We start from the raw sequence: 14,320 nt of genomic DNA on the forward strand, positions 1-14,320 counted from the left end.
ATATATATATATATATATATATATATATAGATATATAGATATATATAGATATATATAGATATATATATATATATATATATATACACACACACACACACACACATACATACATATACACACACACACATACATATACACACAGACTGTGAGCCACGGGGGCCTACCCAAGCTATGTATATACAGTATACAAACATCTCAACACTGTTTACTCTGCTCCAAGTTTTAGTAGCAGGGCTGAGCATAAGTTAAAATCATTTTTGTATCCTTCAAAATATAATAGTCAAAACCAAATACATTGTCAACTGTCAAAAGATGTCAACTACAGGTTATCATTGTTTTAAATCAAGACATCCTCATGGACATTAAACAGGTAATATACATTTCACATAAAACTGATGAAAATGATATGTTAAATCACAAGACCAACTTTCAGATTTTATCTCCAGCCAAAATGATAGAAATCAAGCACATACTTAAGAGTGAACAGACTGAGGAGAAAGAAAACTGGAAAGGTCTTTGTTATTAAAGCTGGAACTGATCGGATATGGGAACAGCCACAACAAGAAGGCAAAGAAAACAATATTTGAGCACACACAAAGACATATGCACACTGAGACAAAAAAAAACACCCACATGCTCTCCCTCCTTTCCTCACATGCTCATTCAATACATAAATAGTCCCATGTAAAACAAGAGGGTAACAATGACTTCACCAGCCTTGGCCACGCTCGCTCACGCTCACGCTCACACACACACACACACACACACACACACACACACACACACACACACACACACACACACACACACACACACACACACACAAGCACGCACACACACATGCACACACACACACAGTCTTCCTCTTATTTTCTCCCCATTTGGCTTTTGGGGAAACTTCCATGAGAACAACTCACTGATGAAGTTCCCAGTAGAAAGCAGCTGCAGTTTCTGAGCTACAGTCTTGCAGGAGACTGAATAACTTGAATTTGGCTCGTTTATCTACAACATTACTTTACAGCTTTACACAGCATGAATGAGAAAGAAAGCTCACATACTACTGTCATTTATAACCTCTAAATAATTATCCATAGGTCCAATTTTTTTCAGCAAAAAGAACTAGAAAAAACAGGAAAGGAACAATTTCATCACAATCTGACTTAATAATTACTTGTTATTGGTAATTTACAGAGCAAAATATTAATAATTCTTGAAAAACACACATTAAGTCAATAAATACTTAATACTTCCTGCTGTTTTACACCATAACTAAAAGGCTATGCTCTGTGACTGGCTCTTACCCCTAAGTAGGGATGAAACAGCTGAGCAGGAGGACTTTTATACTGGCTTGTCTACAACTGCAGGGTGGCGGGCAGGCAAGCAGGCAGCAGCAAGCTTCCAGCCCGCAGGCTCCAGTGGACAGGATAAGGCTTCTTTGTTCAAAACTCCTCCTACTCCTCAGAGAAAATGAGAAAGTAGCCCCTGCTGCCTGACAAGGAGCCCACTCACCACATACACACACACTCACACAGATGATCACAGATTGGCAAGCACACATGCGTGTACAGACAGGACACACAACGACACATGCGCATACCTGCACAAACACATGCAGACCCACACACATCAGCCTGCCACTAGAGCTGCCTATATTTTCAATCAGACTTTTATATGTAGAATTTACCATGTCATAAACTTTTCTGTATTGCAGCAGTGACTTCATAGTAAAAACAGAGAGAGACTCTATTAAAACACTAAAACTGCTGAGAATATACTCACAACCACATTGTTAAACAGACTGAACGAAATCCTTTCATTTAACATGCTTATAAATGCTGTCCCACATTTTTTTTAAAAAGTTGAGTTGGTTTAGAAAGTCTTCTTTCTCACCCCAACATGTGCCTCCCCCTGACTTCAGCTTGTCGTGATTGGCAAACAAAGGAAACCTGAGCTTCCTTCTTCATGGCCTCGCCTCAGGTCTGAGAAGTGTCAGGTGTCTGTCTGTGTCAACACTCACCGAAAATGACTGAACTTACAGACTGAAGAACTACAAGCAGTTCAAGCAACAACAACCCTAACTGTTATAGTCAGCAAAAAGGACATCCATTCAAGCAAAACAGAGAAACCTATTCTTTTTTTTAAAGTGGTGAATGAACACAAAGGCTTCTAAAGGGGTCAACAGTGAGCAGAGCAATCAGTGCTGACAAAAAAAAAAAGCTACACAGACAGAAGCAGCCAGCAAAATCCAACAGCTAGAATGGTGTCAGATAACCATCTGTGGACATTTGAACTATGTGTGTGTGTGTGTGTGTGTGTGTGTGTGTGTGTGTGTGTGTGTTCATTTTCTGCTTTTCTGTCTAGCCCTCTCCCAAGAAGTCCATTGTTTTCAAATTAAACCTAATCACTGTTCCTACAATTGACAGATGATTTAAATGAAGCAGAAAGCTTGTTCATGTTAAATAAAGAAGTACCCCACAGTGTTTTCTATACCGGCTGTTTTTACCTACTATTTTTAGCTTTACTTTTTCTGTAACAACAACCTATCATTCTCCACTTAGTGTAATCACCATTCTTTGGACAGGCACAACTGTTCAAATGAGAAAGAAAACTTTTTGGAGGCTGACTCTGACTGCAGGTTTCAATAAGTCACTCAGCAGGTACCTCTGCGAGAGAAAGAAAGCCCTCAGAGAAACCTTAAATTAAGTGACTAAAAATATGACATATTCAGGATGGCCCTGAGGCATATAGGTTTCCAGGATGAAAGAATTATCTTTGTGAGGCTTTGTAGAGAGCCCTGACTTTAACTTCAAGTTGCAGCAAGTCAACTAGCAATTGACTTTTCTTAGGTCGAGATTAACTTACAGCCCTGGAGTCAAAGTACTTCAAGGTCATAATGAAAATGAAGATTAAATAAAAGTGGATTATGGCTTATCAAGGGTTACTTCTAGGAAAAACAATAAGCAATGTGAAAAGCCTTAAAACATCACAGACTTTTAAGATCACTTTTATTGTCACCTACACAAACTAGTGGCATCGAGAGTTTGCAGCAAGAGTTGCGACACCAACTGAGAGCTGATATGACAATAACTCCTATTGTATTTTGTCAGACAGATTTACAAAATAAAATCCAACTTGTGATACAAGAGTAGGAGCATTTTCATATCAATGTATGCAGAAGTTAACCGCACAGTGCAAGAAAAGTATCTCACAGAGACTGAAAAACAACCGAGACAACAGAGGGAATAAATCAACGAGAAGGAAGACGGATTTACTGCCTGGTTTCTCTGAACAGTATAATGGTAATTCTCCCACTACTGACACATCCATAACAGAAAAAAAGACGACTCCGCACAAATGTCAAGACACACAACCTAATCCTTTGTTATGTGAGACCAGACAGTCACAAGATGAAGGAACAAAGACCCTTCCCCCCTGTGCCACTGGAACAACTTGATTAAGACACCTGTAACACAAGCTGTGCAAAATATCTCTGTCCTGTCACATATGCAAATAAACACAAACCACTCCTGCTTTACTTTTGTTGTGTTTAAAGTCCTTAAAAGATGCTGAAAAAGCAACAGGATCCTCTATTGCTGAATGACTTACTATCTGTATGATACTCAGTATATTCCAAACAACCAGAGGGCAAGGAAACTGCAAATACGCTACAACTGACAGGACAGTAGAGGAGGTCATGAGGAGTTTGAAACATATTAAATAAAAAGATTATTTTGTTTTTAACTTTAATTACTAGTTTTGACTTGTTTTATCGGCAATCTGACATGATAATCATCAGTCTGTCACTAGTACTGCATGAGTATGTGCATATGCACATGCTTTACCACATAAATACACTGCAGGTAACTGTGCTATTCTCTTAATCCAGGGCTTCCAGTATTTCCAGTGCATCTACACTACTGTGTTCCATTGTGTCATCCTGCAGCCTAGTTGACGTGCACACAGCTGACTGACATAAAAACAACAGCTATCATTTATTCCTAACATTTCTACTATTTTCAGCAACAGGACATATTGCTACAAGTTAGCATGCATGCAAAACTACACAGCTGTAACACCTCCTTGACTGTCCCTGCAATAAATAGCAATGGCTGGAGTCCCATGACTGACTCAGTCAAACCCAGAAAGAAATGGAGAGAGACAGGGGGGGCTTTAACTCTTCTCCCCCCCCCAGCTCAAGCAGTCCCCTTACCACCATTAAGTGCTCCAGAATCTCTGGAAGTGGGAATGTGGGAACGTTGGAGATGTGAGTAATCTTTCTGTTGTGCAGCCCCTGTTTCCAAGCCTACAGAGATCTGCGGCTATAAGGAGAACGCTGCAGAGCCGGCTAAACCTGGCCAAGCACCCTGGAGTCCAAACTGGGACATCTGAGAAAGCCTGCCTGTGAGCAGCTTCACCAAGCGAGTAACCCGCAGATATATCGCCAAAAGACACACAAGTCAAAATGACTTCTTTTAAAAGCAGTGGGAAAGAGAGACAGATCGATAAAGACTGAAAAGGGTGCAGGGACAGAAAATTGGAGATGTTTTTAACTAGCACTTCAGGAAATTAGCATTTAGAGAAGAACTAAAAAAAGGTCTCCATTATGGATTTCATTAGAGAGTTCCTGTTCCCACATGCAATAACAAACGTGAGTTCCTCGGTACGTGCACTCACAGCTGTGCAGCAAACAGTCGGCTCATCTTTGCCACATGCTCGTTGTCGTCCATGTCGCTGTCCCCCTGGTCCCCGCTCAGCTTCCTCTTGGTGGGGCTGATGGGAGGAGGACCTGTCCTGTGGTTGGAGATGGAAGATGATGAGGATGACGACGAAGAAGAAGAGGATGAGGAGGAGGAAGACGAGGACAAAGACAGGGACTGGAGTCTGGGGTCCCCTCTCAAAGCTGCTTCACCTGCAAGGGGGGAGACAAAAAATAAAGGCGATAGTTACTAATTATGTCTATTTCCAAGTTTGAGAATTTAAACATTGATATGAGGCAGAGATAAGGTTAACGTCGCTCCAACACAAACTCCAAAAGAGGAGGATTTGATTAAACCAGGCAGAATTTTAAGTACAATTAATAAAACTGTGAAATAACTATAAGTATAGTCCACTGTTGTTCTGTAAACTTGATGAAAATTCAAAAAAAATTTAAACACGGCTAAGAATGAGCTAACACTCGTGCTGTTGCTGTAACGTGCTCACACTCCCAACAGAGTGCTGAGCCATGAATGTGAATTATGGGAATTAGTCAAAATTATGGTATTTTTAAAGTAGAAGGCAGCTGTTTTATTGCCACTTTAAACAAGTTGACCACAAAAACTACTTCATGACAGTGTCACTGCACAGGCTGTGTTCCAGCTCAAACTCTGAATTTGTTGACTTGTACAGTTTACTGAGCGAGGCACAAACCTCTGGCAGAAGAAGAGGAGTATCTGGTCAGGAATGTTTTGGAAGAAATAGTTGTGGATGGGCTCTGCATATACGTGCATGTGGTGTGAACTATTTCTCTCTGTGTGTCTGAGTCTCTCTGCTTTCCTCCCGTCCTGTCCTGGTACAGAAGGCCTACAGAGCTGTCAGTGAGTGGGAGTAAGAGCAGAAGAGAATCAGGAAAACTACCACTGGCTCTGTCTCAGCACGGGGACTTTCCACTGCTCCAGCTTCATGTATCTGTCTGACTTCTCCCAAAACAAAACATAAAGTCCAAAACGCCCATTCCTACTGCAGCTCTCTCCATAACTGCTCCCATAGTGAAACACCAATTGGTCGCTCCTGACTCATTTCCCAAAAAAATGTGTATTACAAACAATATTAAAGTGCAATGTTGATTTCCTCTTAAGAATTATTTGTTTTTTTGTAAAAGTTCCAAATGCACTGCTTACAGTTAACACAGGCAGTCATAAATAAACCGGTGCACAATTAATCTGCTAGCCATTCCTCTTTTTTCAAATTCTTATTGCTTTTGATTGTTTAAAATTTATAAGGTTTATTTACAATATTAAAATAAAGTGACAAGTAGCTTTTACAAAATTCAAAAATGTCAATCATTCATTGATGTCAAGTACTATACTGTACTGTTTGTTTTCTTGGAAAAACTGTGAGCTATCTAGACCTCGGCAGATATATTGGTAAGCCAATTATAAGATTTCTAGTAAAGTTTACTGTTCGAGTGCACTGATGTCATTTTAGAGACTAAAGCTGTAAAAATTGAGTATCAGGGTTAGGGTTAGTTTTGAAAATGATTGTAGTCATTTAGTCGTTCAGAAAGCTTAGTGTTCTCGCACACCCACACACGCAGGTAAACACACACACACACACACACACACACACACACACACACACAAAAGGTTTCGTAGTATAGTAAAATGTGCTCCATTGCTCCACTGTTTGTCTTTGCATGTGTAGTTTTAGCATGGCCTCCAAAACACAGCAGCATCTCCTCTCCCTCTCACTCTGGCATGTTCCTGCTCGCCCCACTGTGTACCATGGCAACAAGGGTGACATCATTGTTTTTGGCAGGACAGAGGGATGGCTATAAAAGAAGGGACACCACACTGTCCAATCAGGATCCAGGACGCATAATAGCTTATCAGAGGTTCAGGAGTGAAGCTATCAATGGTGGGGGGTGGGGGGGTGGGGGGGATCTTTGACTGTTTTCCCTGCAAACAAGTAAGACATTTGGCAATAGTCAAATACTGTTGATGTCAATGCTGCTGAACAGTGAACCTGAGCAACTTGCCACTCCAGTTAAGTGCACCTATATAAAAACCATTGCAATCCTACATTCGTAAAGATTATGGAGTTCTGTTTTTGTTGTTACTCTTCTTTGGAGGAAGTAGTCTGTGTTTAAAAAAAAAACTGAACACTGACTTAGACTGCATTAGATAGCTAGGCATACTTGATAAACTATGTGCGCAATGTGTGTGACCAACTCAACTTTGCCATCCTCATCTGTCTTTCATGTAATTTACCTTCAAATCAAAATACAGATAAGGAAAGAAGCCAAGTACTCATAAAACAACTGATATGATGACAAGATGACATGCTGTTTAACACATGAGAAAATGTAAGCTTTAGCTTAAAACAGACTCAATGTACTGTAGTTTATCGGCATATCCATCCCACTTATTTGTTCTATAAATAAAGAACACTGCAATACTACAAGAATTTTTTTTTTTCATCCAACCAGCAGCCAATCAGTAGAAGGAGGCCTGTTAGAAGTAAAACTCCACTCTACCTTTTTCCCCTCTCTGCTCTCTCAGTTCATTAGGTCCACATGATCAAAGCCTATTTCTCTTGACAGAACTTCAAACAGCTTGAAATCAGGATGAGATTGGATTACAAACGGGGGCGAACCTCTCTATCTCTCCATTTCCCTCTCTCTTTCCCTCCATCTTCTTTCTCCTTTCAGATACATAAAAAAGGATGATGTCCTCTTCCTTCTCTGCAAAGCAGCAAATTGATTATTTTGGCAGAGTTTCTCAGAAACCTGAACTTGTCCCTCAGGATTGCTTTTATTTTTTAAGTTCATAGAGGTTCTGGGCTTTAAATACTTAAAGGACACACAAGAAAGCCTTTCAACAGAAGTTCTTGTCTGTGTGAGCTGAACTTTTAAACCGGATGTTAGATTGGTTTGATCTCTGGCAGAGGGAGGAAGGCAGAGCAAGACAGGCGGACAAAGAGGGAGAGAGAGGTTGACAAAAGTACATGGCTTTGAGGAGGTTTTTCAACCTTGTTTGTTTTCTCCTGCTCAGCAGTGAAAAAGGGACAGTCAGCATTCCCATGCACCCCTCACTGCAAGCACTACAACTGATAGCAGCTTTACAGAAAGAGAAAGGGGGAGCTGTAGAGGGAGAGACAGATGGACACACAGAGATGGTGCTAAAACACTGCAGGGTGGTCATATAGTGCAAAAACAAAAATTGAGAGCAAGTCAATCACTTCCAAAAATATAATCATCTCAACAGTTTTATATGGCTGGGAACAAAACGATTTATAAATAAATTGGAGCAATCAGCTTTGGTGGCATTGCAGTGGTATTTTATGCAGTATTGATAAACAGGTATAAGCTGCACCCATTTCATGTTTATTACAGTTATTCTGCTGTCGGCCAAGCGAGAAAAGTCATTGTCCCGTTAGCCATGTTGTATTTATCTTTTAATAAAAATCAATCACAGCTTTACAACTACAGATTCATGCTCTTGTTTGAAACTTAAGTAATGAAAACTCTTGTCATCTTTCACTGCCACGCTTCCTGGCTTCATAAGCACCGCCTGCCTGCACTTCAAAGCCAAGTGCAATAAACAACTTCATAACTGCTGATAAATAATTGTCATGCATGCATAGGGTTGAGTACCGTTTATGATTAACCATGAAATCCCAGAAGTAATATGCAAAACTTCTTCCATCCATCATCTTTGGACTCATTCACCCAAACCTCTACTGTCACATGAAGATCACAAATGTGTGGCACCAATTAAAAACAACAAATGGCAATCTTAGCATAATCACATTATGATCCAGTGCAATATTGAAATCACGGAAGCTACAATTTCTTGATAAAGATAAAAAGTATCCTGCCCTTTACTAGACTTTGTGTGTTGATGCATGGACCCCAAAACAAAACGTATGAGCAATGGTTCAATTTATGTGTTTCTTATTTTTTCAATGAAAAGACAAGATGCTTTCTGTATGCCACCACATCCTACACCTTCCCAAAATCAAATGATCATTAAACCTTACATCAATGTAAATCAAACTATTAGATTAATGCAGTATTCCAAAGGTATCAGATTATGTAGAGTGTAGGTTTGATTTTGTTATGATGTACATTAAAGGCAGGCATTAAAAAATAGGCTGTATGTTGTATTGACAGATGGAACACTTGTCTTGCTCAGGTCACACTACTACTACAATACAATGTCATGTCTTCTCTTATCACACTGAAGTTCTAAGGACAGTGCACCAGTATGAACATGTATGTATGTATGTATGTGTGTGTCTGTGAGGGAATGTATTTGAATGTGTGTGCTCATGAACAGCCACACATCACAAAGCTCCTCCAACCCCTGCTTGGCTCAACATGTTTAAACATGAAGGAGTCTTCTTTCACTCTTTTTCCTCACTGGCCTCTTTCTCCTGTTATTATCTCTGTTTTCTTATCATGAGGCACATGGTGGAGTTGGATTTTTAAGCTCAGTCAGCTAAAAACAACACACAAATAACACCCGCACAAACAAATATATGGGCTAATCCTGCAGAGATGTGCTCCCAGAGACAAAAAATAATGCATTGTGTCTAAACCCAGCTCATAAAAGACACACCCGGGGATATACAAGCATAAAAATCAGACTACAAAATTAGTCCTCTTCCCTCTTTACTCCTGTAATTTTCTTTACTGAGATACAGGATCAAATCTGAGAAAGATGAAGCATAGCATTGACACAGAAATCACTTAAATCCCAGGTCAGCAGCACTCTTATCTGCTACATCATCAAGAGTGGACACACATGGCATTTTGGTGAGATTTCAGTGACGGTAACTCCTGAGCAAACCTTGAAAACTCACATGCCTAAAAGCGAGTTTGTCAAACACACAGAGAGCATAAATTATGTTCTTTTTAACTACTTAAAAAAAAAAAAAAAACCTTGTCATCTTCTACCTACTCTCGTAAAATGGTACTTGGCCACCTGCCGAACAGCCTCTCTGACCCTCCGTGCAAATCTGCAAAATACTTTTCAGTCGCACAGTCTAAAAAGCTATAGCTATTACTAGTTGTTGCATGTAGAGAGGAGCTGCTAACTGTGACACAGTAGCAGTGTGAGGAAAAATGGAATAATGCACAGCAGAGAGAAGAAGAGATGATAATAAAAATAAAGCCTACTGATCAGTCTTGCATTAAAAATGTTTTCTTCTGTGTTGCTGCAGCTTTTGAATTTCGTATAAATCTACCTCAGATTGAGATTAATCTTAAATCACAACATTCAACAGATTTTTACTAATTAATAAACCTAGCATTTTCTTTCTACTAGGTCATGTGTAATAACACCTGACTTTAAAACATATAATTTGCTGTAGCTCTTCTTAAAACCCGAAAAATTAAAACAGCTGGTTTCTTTCAATGCTGGAGTTAATTCTGCACGTTGCAGTGGAAGTCCGGGGCAGGAGGACAGAGGAAGGCACTTGTATTTGGTTCCCCTGAAAGACTACTAGATGATATTACAACCCTTAACATGTGAACACTGGCTGAGCACAGGATGGGAGTCACACTACTCAAAAGGCAGTCAACTCTGCTAAGATATCAAAGCTCCTGCTCTGTGCGTTCATGACATAACATGAAATCCTATTCTGCCCATGCTAGAAATACCTTGTAGTGCACACCGCAGAGAGAAGTGAAGAGGAGAGATGAGAAGATGAAGAAAAAATCCCAGCCCTTAAAGAGGCACTATGTGGTTTTGGAGAAGAAATTCAAACTCAGAATTTTTTAATTTATAATAATACAAACTCAGAAATATTATCAGTTTCTATAAATGAATTAACAATTGGATCCAAACAGGTGGATTGACTTTTCAATGCTGGGCTTAACGTGGGTTAAAGGAGCAATGTGTAGTTTTAGAGAAGAAATTCAAACTTAGAATTTCAGAATGTTTACATTATTAATAAGGCAATAATAAAAAATTTCCCCCCATAAATGAATAAACAAGCTGTTCTCCGAGGAAAATAAGGTCCCCAGGACACTGTTTGAAACTTGAAAGGTGGCAGGGTCCGTCACGCATAAAGTAAAGTAAAACAGCATGAAATAGTATTGTCCTTTAACATCTGCTTGTTTATTCATTTTTTTTCATTCATGAACAGGAAAAAAGTTTTGGGGGGGTATTTTAAAGAAATCTGTCAATGAAATTATTTCTCTTCTGATTCAAAATGTTTCCCCAAAATCTACACAGTGCACCTTTAACAGCATAAACAGATTTCCCAGCGCAAAATCAGTTTGTTCTACTGAGCTCAAATCTGTAAACAACACATGGCGTCAAGCCTTGATGCTTCTGATTCCGCTAAAGTCAGACATTGAACCACAAATATGACAAAGCCAGGAATGCGGGAGGCTGATACGAATAACAGAGAGCATAAAGTCAGAATAACTGAGCAACTAGTAATGGAGTGAGTCAGCCATAGCAGAGCCATTAAACCCACACATGCATGGCTCACATCGTCTATTATTCAGCCTTTTATCTCAATCATTAACCAGGTTTTCCTTTTTAAAAGGAGAAATGATAAGTCAAGCTTATAAACATACATCCAGTCCATTGAGATAACGAGCAAATAAAGCGTGCTAGCCTAGCCAAAAGTGGAAACTGAAGCTAACTGCTGTACGTTGCTAGCGGCAACAACTACGTTCGGTGGAAAAAAATTCACGTAGGCTGGAAGTTCAAACCTGAAAAGTTGAACCGCGTTTATAAATGGTGCTGAAGTTAATTTAACCAACGTATAATTAAATCTACATTGTGTTTTTTTTTTTTATCCCCAAGGCTTGAGGAAAGTAGCAGCTAGCGTGAGTGACTCCAGGTAAAACTTCGACTCAAACTAGTAGTTACGTCGCTAACGTTAACTCGCAGCGTAGCGGCAGCGGTTTTTAAAAAAAACAACAACCGCAGGCAGGGACACCCGCAAACACTCACTTTTACCTTCGTAGCAGAGGATGCCGATGTTGTTGTTCATTTTGTCCAGGTACTGGTAGTTCAACAGGTCCATTTTCGTTAGTAGCATTTATCGAGTTTTTACGGGAAAAAAGGCCAGCTTTTTTTTTCTTCTCGTCTCTTCTCGTCTCTTCTCTTCTCTTCTCTTCTCTGGCGATGGTCAAAAAAAGCTAAAGGCCCAGCCTCCAACTTTAGTTCGTGTAATACAAAATAAAACCCCGCAGAGAGGAGAGAAACCGGATATCCGCAGTTATTCTAACGAGTTTGAGATACTTTTGTTTTTGTTTTAAATGCGGGTGAACGTATCGCGGTGATAAAGAGCAAACACACACACAAAAAAGAGTAGCGTCAGTTCTCCTCACAGCCAGCTGTAAGTCGACTGCACTGACACGCAGGCTATGCTTGGTATGACTCCTATGCTGCACCAGTGGTTTCCTCTGCCGCGGAGAGGGGCGCACTGGGCATGCTCGCTAAATCCCTGGAGCGCCTCAAATATCAGGGATGTTTTACGCGCAAGATCAGCCTCTCCAAACACACTCAGGCACACACAGAAAGCCAGCGAGGGAAGAGAGAGAGGCCCCTAAAAGAGCTGCACTTATCCTACTTTTGAAAGAAAATAATAATTAAAACAAAATAAGTGTCACAAGTCTCAAATGCTGAAGCCGAAGATTGCAGAGGCACACATGTCCCTCTAGGAATACAGACGTAAAGAACAGAGGTGATAAAAAAAAAAGTGCCATAAAAGTATGTTGAGGTTGCTATTACAGGGTGTGAGTCCCTGCAGGAGTATTACAGAGATAGCGCAGGAGTTGTAAAGTTTGATAAGTCACTATAAATGGACTGCGAGTGAGGAGATGACAAAAAACAAACAACTGAGGAATGGAGAGGGGAAAAAAACTCACCAGGAAGGAAAAATGTGTTTCTCTTTTTTTTCTTTTTTCTTTTCTTTCTTTTTTTTTTTTTTTTTACGAGATTTCTGCTTATAAACCTTTTCATTTTGGCTTAAAAGAAAATGGTGGTTTCCCCATAAGTCTGCATTGTCTTTTATGTGTCGAATCCTTAAAGGGGCACTATGTAGTTTTGGAGAAGGAATTCAAACAAACACTTACAATGTTAATGAGGTCACAATCCAAACAAATTATTTATCTTTTCCATAAGTGAATAAAAAAAAGCTGTTCTGTGCTCAGAGGTTTGTGTTGTTTGAAAAGGTGGCAGGGTCCGCCAAATATAAACAAAGAACAACAGTAAGAAACTATGCAGTGCGCCTTTAAAACTAATAGATGAAGGCAGTATTTTCAAACGTGTCAAAGGCATGTCTGTATTCATATATGTGAGAGACAGCCTCTAAAACATTTCATCTAATCACTCTGTACATGTTTATTTTTGATTCTCTGGAAGGTTTTTGAAGGAAATAGAATCTGCCTCTGTATTAGGAAATTAATCTGTACCAAGGACTGACGTAGCAAATTAAAAACTCATTAATTACTTGTTGTATAGTTTTACATTGCAACAATATTTTGCGGTTGTAACAAAACTACCTGACAAAGTACGGCCACATAGACACCCCAAGAAGGCACATGGACACGTGTAGAAACAAAAATAGATGATGTAACCTGAAATTTGTACGTGCAATCAGTATAAATTGCCTATAGTTAGCAAAAATGGAGGGAAAACAAACTTCACTGTGTTTATTTCAATGACCATAAAAAGTCACCAAAGCCCAGTGAAGTCTCAGAGTGGTTCTCTTCTGCCCCCTGGTGCTTGAGACGTGCTACATCCAGGTTTTTATCTTCGTTACCAGGGACTGATGTGAAGAGTAGGAGGCAAACGGGATGAAAAGAGGTAATAGATGAATAGAACGTGAATATGACTGTCATCCAATTACATGGTTTGCAAGAAAAGAGTAGGAACGCGTTTCCTCTGGGTATTAGAATGAGAACATAATGAGCAGGGTGTGGCTGCGCTTTGGAGTGTGAGTTTACACAGAAACACGCATTCACCATGTGTGTGACACACACCTCAAGAAGAAAATGTCACAGAAACTTCAACAGAGATGACCTAGATTTCAAGTCAGAATGAAACATATGGCATTCTGAGAGCAACACGGTAAAAGATAAAAGATGTGAAAAGAATCAGTCACATACTTTATCAGTCTTGCTATCCAGTGTCGCACTTCAGCTATTTTCCTTGGTGAGTTTGGCATAATCAAATACCAACAAGCAGGACAAGGAAAGACAGGAAGAAACTAAATTAAGAGGGACCTAGAGGGAAAGATCTTAAAGATGAGGTAAAGCTTTCAGGCAGGTTAAAGGGACACTATGTAGTTTCTGAGAAGAAATTCAAACTCAGAATCTTAATATTTACAATAGAAACGAGGTGAAAATACAAACTCAGATTTTTTTTTTCTCCACAACTTAATAAACAAGCTGTCCTCAGAGGAAAATAAGCTCCACAGAACACTGTTTGAAGCTAGAGGGGTGGCAGGGTCCGCCACATATAAACAAAGTAAACCAGTATGACATTGTGTTGTTCTTTAAGCTCAGTTTGTTTATCAGTTTATTCAGTCATGAAAACGAAGAGAGATTGTTTATTTAGCTTTTTTAGGCACAAAAACAGAACTCAACGAAGAT

The 14,320-nt window shown here is 39.6% G+C and overlaps 1 protein-coding gene across 4 annotated transcripts in view; it reads right to left on the bottom strand.

Annotated features, from left to right (window-relative positions):
* Positions 1-14,320, bottom strand: part of vgll4b (vestigial-like family member 4b) — a 43,185-nt gene that overhangs the window by 11,345 nt on the left and 17,520 nt on the right. Inside the window, exons 1-3 of one of the 4 annotated variants that reach the window (XM_030421608.1) lie at positions 11,679-12,273; positions 5,410-5,570; positions 4,675-4,909 (exon numbers count right to left, since the gene is read on the bottom strand). In XM_030421608.1, the coding sequence (XP_030277468.1) occupies positions 4,675-4,909; positions 5,410-5,479 (305 nt within the window). In that variant the 5' untranslated portion in view covers positions 5,480-5,570; positions 11,679-12,273. Of the gene's footprint in view, positions 1-4,674; positions 4,910-5,409; positions 5,571-11,672; positions 12,274-14,320 lie in introns of those variants that run through there. The other 3 variants (XM_030421606.1, XM_030421607.1, XM_030421609.1) reach the window with 3 other exon arrangements.

The sequence above is a fragment of the Sparus aurata genome, chromosome 6 (assembly GCF_900880675.1).
Source record: "Sparus aurata chromosome 6, fSpaAur1.1, whole genome shotgun sequence".
NCBI lineage: Eukaryota > Metazoa > Chordata > Actinopteri > Spariformes > Sparidae > Sparus > Sparus aurata.